The following is a 5,705-nucleotide window of genomic DNA, read 5'->3' as shown; positions in this document are numbered from 1 at the left end:
GTAGATTGGTTCTTACCATAGAACTAATATATTAGAAGTGGGTTTTAGGCCTAACTCAACTCTACAAAACAGCTTGTAAGGTGATATATGCACCATACTTATATATTATAAATTAGTCTTATCTTTAGTCGATGTAGGACTTCCAACAGACAATAAACTTCATCACCAACAATTAGGAAGTCACTTGCAATACCTTATCAGTTTTGAGATTAATGATATTCACTTCTTCATTTTTTGTATTCAAATATCAACGCCACAATTGTAATGATCTTTGTTTGTGCACAATTCATACCTCTTGAAAAAAGCATATTGAAGACTTTTGGGAAACTTTAGTGAAAAGAACATCATTGGAGACTTTGGAGCAAACTGATTTACATCAACTATGGAGTTCCTAATTTTCTTCATCAAGCTAAAATTCAAAATTACTGTTCATTCCTTTTACTTGTAACAAATCTATTGATTGGTTTATAATTTCATAAAAATAAGTTGATTAATTGTTAAAAATAAGTAAATAAGTTGTTAAAAATGAATTGGCTTATAACCATATAACAATATGTAACACCTTTAAAACTAAATATCTTCTGCATATAACCATACACCAATATTTCAACCGTTCAACATAATTAAAGCTTTTATCCAATAAAGGATTTAGAAAACAACTTTATACACAGACAGAATATATATATAGAATAAAAAATGATGATCGAAATGGATTAGGATTATAATAATTTTTGGTAAGAGATATAAAAAATGGATAAAAAAATATTAAGAAAAAGTTTGTCCGAAATATTTAAAATCTAAAATTACTTGTGCAACAAACGTATTCTTATCAGAATATCCATTCAAGTTTGAATCTTTTACTTATAGAATAACAAAGTATTTTTCTTAATATGTGTATTTATAGATTTTTAGATCTTATATCTTTACGTGATTTAAATAGACAATATCTCTTATTTTATATATATAACTATTTAAAAAGTAAAAAAATTCCAATCCAACGGTGTGGCTTGGATTGGTGTTTACAAAATGTAATAATTAAGAAGTAAGAATATATGCCTATAGTATGCAACATAAAGAAGATATGCTTGCTAAATTCCCAAGTCTCTTTATTCCAAATTCCTAAACCAAGAACACAAGCAATGCTTCCTCTTCTTGCTCTTGGTTTTATAACAAAAACTCAAGAAATTCTATATAAGAGTGAGACACAGTATAGCAACATAACAGTGTAAGAGGAAAAGATATGAGTTATTTGGCACACTTGTTTGGCATCATAGCCTTCATCCTCTTGCTCATCTGGTTGTTGCATTATCGTGAAGGAATTGAGTATGATTCAAACAATGGATTACGTGTCTTCAATGTAATATGCCTCCCTCTCTATCCCATTTACCATTTTCAATATCATTAATTAGCTTAAATTATTTATATTGTTCGGTTTCGATCAAGTCTTTACGGATTTGCTTTTGATAGCACTCTAAAAGATCTATTTCCAATGGAATTATTATATGTATAAAAACTCATATTCATCTTTTATTTTATCTAATATGAAACTTTGTTTGTATCTAATAAATTTTAGTTATAATTTAAAATTTTATTTATTTCCGTTGAATTTATTAGGTTTTAACTGTTGAAAATTCAAAAAAAAATTACAAGTTTTTACTGAATAAAATGAATAATATATATAAAATTTAGAAATAATGTCTCAATTTCTTATATAAATTTCTTCATGAATTATTAGTCTAGAATCTTCGAATGCATATATAATTAAGTATATGGTACTTGTGACTCACTAATAACATATATGCAGGTTCACCCATTTCTGATGTATAGCTTCATCTTTCTTGCTGGTGAAGGTATCTATCTCCAAATGAAGAACTTGAACATTATCCCTTCAAATTAATAGTAAAAATTGTTCTTCGTGTTGATTGATTGAATTGAATTGAATACAGCTATTTTGGCATTCCAAACCATACCAAGTGAAAGGAAAACAAGAAAGTTTGTTCATATGACACTGCATTTGGTTGCCCTAGTTCTTGGCATTATTGGGTTAAGTGCTGTTTTCAAGTTCCATGATATGCGTCATATTCCCAACCTTTATAGCCTCCATTCATGGATTGGCATTGCCACCTTTTGCTTGTTTGGACTCCAGGTAACTTTAACACCAATAACACATATTATATATATTACTGTAAATTATTTTTTTTATTTTTTCTTAAGTAACTATTTTTTTAAAATTAAAATAATTACTCTAACATTTTTATCTTTTAAGTGTCAGATAATTTAAATTTAACAATTTTTTTATTTTATCGTTTAAAAAAATTGAAATAGTTATTTTACCATTTTCACTTTTTTAAATAACCGTTAATTTAAATTAAAAATTTTTAAACTAAAATAATCATCTTGCTATTTTATCTTTTTAATTAACTTTTTATTTAAATTTTAATTTTTTACATTAAATTAATTATCCATAATAAAAAGTGGAGACTCTCATGCGACCACGTATATTTCTACTACTATATGATATCTTTATGTTTTTACTTCTTGATCATTGTTTCTTTTTCATTTACAAAATTTGAATTTAAAGTCATGTTTAGAATGATGGAGTTTAGTGTTAATTAGACCATAACTTCTTGGTTTTATGAGCCATAGTTGATGTATGAACAAATGGGAAAAAATAATTAATTTTTTCGTAAGTTAATATTATGTATTTACAGATGGAAAATAAAAATGCAGAAAAATTATGTGAGATTTTTTTTTATATAAATTAATCTATGAATAGGTTAGTTCTAATTTATAAAGAGGGTAATTTTATATTTTTTTTCATATTTTTCTATTTTAAACTTTTTTTACTATTATTTTTTATATATTTCAAGTTTAAGTAGAACTTTAATATTTAGAAACAAATTATTAATAATTAAAAGTAACATCCCATAAACTTAAAATCTAAAGTGTATGTTGAAAAATAGATATTTATTATAAATTCTTTGTATATGTATAAGGAAAAGGAAAATTTGAGAATTAAGCGTGGATGCTTGATGATTGTTTGCAGTGGGTTTTTGGTTTGGTTGTGTTCATGCTTCAAGCAGCATCAGCCCCAACAAGAGCAAAGGTGCTTCCATGGCACAAAGTTGGTGGAAGAGCACTGATGTTCATGGCAGTGTGTGCTGCTGAAACAGGGTTGATGGAGAAGACCAGTTTCTTAACTAATTTAGGACTGCTGAAGCCTCATCACCGTGAATCCAATCTCATCAACTTCACCGGTCTTGCCATTCTCTTGTTTGGAGTTTTTGTTAACTTTTCTGTTGGATTCTCACACCATTAATCATTAAATATAAATTGTATTCTTTTATCTTTCTTAATTATTCTTTACTCATTAAAATAAATTGTTTCATTACTAGAATGCTTTGCGTTAACTTCACTTAATTACATTTTTTATTATTTAAAGGTTTAATTATTCGGCTAGTTTTTATTTTCGGTGACTTCTATCAATTGTATTTTTTATTTTTTTTTATTTTAATCGAGTTCTTATTTTTGAAAACCTGAAGCAATTAGGTTATGTTATTTCCGTACTAACACAGTTAAAGAGGGTGTCAAGTGTTAGTTTGTAGTCTTTTTGAATTTTTTAAAGTTTTTAATATTTTTATTTTTTTAAATAAAAAAATTATCATGTGTCAAACTGACATTGTGTCACATAGTAATGATAGTATCATGTGCCATTGTCAGGTCACGTGTCATTGTCAGATCATATGCCATTGTATTTGTCACAATTTGATTCCTATATTTTTATTTGTTCCTGTATTTATTTTAGTTCCTGTAACCATAAGGACCTAATTGCTTAAGTTTTTCAAAAATAAGGACCCAAACAAAAAAAAATGTGGGACCTATTTGAGAAAAGACATCGAAAATAGAGAGTATCTGAATGATTAAACCTTATTTAAAAAATGTTATTGTTTCGTGTATGGATTAAATATGTTTTTTTCGTTAACGTGAAAATTGGAATTAGTTTCTCTGAAAAACTTTAATCCAATTTAGTCTCTTAACTTTACAAATGAGTAGATTATTAAGTTTATTTGTTGTTTCAAACATGTTTCTCAGCTAACATTGAAGTAAAAATATATTAAACGATATAAACAACTCAAATGCTATCATGAAATATGTCTGATATGTCAAATAAAATTAACAAATTTTGGTTAAAATAACTAAATCAACACATTTCTAAAGTTGAGGACTAAATTGGACAAAAGTTTTGAAGAGAGACTAATTTAATTTTCACATTAAGGGACAAAAAGCATATTTCACTTGATAAGAATGCAAAGGTTGCTGAGAAAGTCAACCCTATAGATGTGAGTCCAACTATCTCAAGTAATGACAACCAATATTTGTTGGTTTTGCATGCTGTATCCATAAAAAAAACAACTTTAAATGCATTCAACAATTTAACTACATCAGGATGTATCCTTTCTAAGAGAGTAATAATATGTTCTTGTATTTCAAAAACAATTTGTTGTCTTGGATATTCATAAGTGAATTCAAACACTTCTTTGTTTTTTCAGTGGAGTTAAACGTTCTAGTTAGTTGGACTAGTGTATAACCAGCAATGGTGAAACTCACCTGACCAGTTGGGTTAGTTTGTAAAACTAGGAGTGGTCAAACTCACTTGTAATCTTTGAAAGATTAGTGAAACCCCTTAAAAGTGCTTAAGGAATACTTGCACATAGCTTAGTTTGAAGTGAACCAGTATAAAAATAAGTGTCTCTTTTGTTTTCATCTTAAAAGCTTTCTAAACGTTCTTGAAAACCTTTAAGTGTTCAACACTTTCTGCAACCGTCTAACCCATGCAAAAGCGTCTAACACTTATTTGCCAAAAAGTTTTAAACTCTATTCAAACTCCCTAATAATGTTAATTTTTACCATTATTTGAGTCACGTTTTATTAACAAAATCAACTCTTCTCTAGTTTGTAACTTGTTTAATCCTCACTTTTATTTTACTTTTGTAAATATCTATATTTTGGGCTACACTTATTAAATTATATCTTTAATCCCCTCTTTTTGTATCTTATTTTGTGATAGGAAGACCTTCTACAAAATCAGAGAACTTGACAACCCAGAGAAGCAAAAAGAACAACAAATATGGGAGTTCTTGAAGTCCAAGTAGCAATGAGCGCCACCTCCTTGTCGTTGAGCGAGCTCTTTACAGAGGTCACATCGTTGAGCGCACATTGACCATCACTGAGTGTCAGTATTACAAAGAACAACTTGGACAATCCTGAAGTCCAATGCTGAGCGGTAGAGTCTTTGTGTTGAGTGGCACTTTGCTAATGTGGCAAGTTTGCACCCTATATCTTCTTGTAAGCCGAAGGAAGTTGGGTCTTTGGATGGTTTGAGGCACAAAATCACTTTTGGAGAGCTTGGAGGTCTACTAAGGATAAGCACTCCCTTCTTTCTCTTGGTTTCTTCTTCTATGTCCATTTTTGTAAGCTTGGGCTCTTCATGGAAATGGAAAGTCAAACTCATCTTGTTGGGGATAGATGTAGTTACTGAACTCTCTTGTACTTCATAAATCCACGCCTCCCTCTCCCCCTTCTTGTACCGTATATACTCAGTTGAACACTGAGTTTGTATTTTCTTTATTTTCCACCTGTTTCACATCCTAATAAGACTAACGTTTTTGTACTAGGTTGACCAATACCTTTATTAGATCTCATTA

General features: G+C 28.9%; 1 protein-coding gene across 1 annotated transcript; it reads left to right on the top strand.

Moving 5' to 3' along the window:
- The first annotated feature begins 1,217 nt into the window (after positions 1-1,217).
- Positions 1,218-3,388, top strand: LOC106777378 (transmembrane ascorbate ferrireductase 1). The gene is made up of 4 exons (XM_014664961.2): positions 1,218-1,357; positions 1,805-1,850; positions 1,947-2,146; positions 3,047-3,388. Exons 1-4 carry the CDS (start codon positions 1,241-1,243, stop codon positions 3,317-3,319), a joined length of 636 nt encoding a protein of 211 aa, XP_014520447.1. The 5' UTR covers positions 1,218-1,240; the 3' UTR covers positions 3,320-3,388.
- The last annotated feature ends 2,317 nt before the right edge of the window (positions 3,389-5,705 follow it).

This window comes from Vigna radiata, chromosome 11 (assembly GCF_000741045.1).
Source record: "Vigna radiata var. radiata cultivar VC1973A chromosome 11, Vradiata_ver6, whole genome shotgun sequence".
Classification (NCBI taxonomy): Eukaryota; Viridiplantae; Streptophyta; class Magnoliopsida; order Fabales; family Fabaceae; genus Vigna; species Vigna radiata.
This window is presented reverse-complemented; position numbering and strand designations above follow the sequence as displayed.

Coding starts and splice junctions, on each gene's coding strand:
- LOC106777378 (XM_014664961.2), top strand. CDS start 1,241: ATGAGTTATTTGGCACACTTGTTTGGCATCATAGCCTTCATCCTCTTG. Junction 1,358..1,804: donor ATGGATTACGTGTCTTCAAT/GTAATATGCCTC, acceptor ACATATATGCAG/GTTCACCCATTTCTGATGTA. Junction 2,147..3,046: donor TTTGCTTGTTTGGACTCCAG/GTAACTTTAACA, acceptor GATTGTTTGCAG/TGGGTTTTTGGTTTGGTTGT.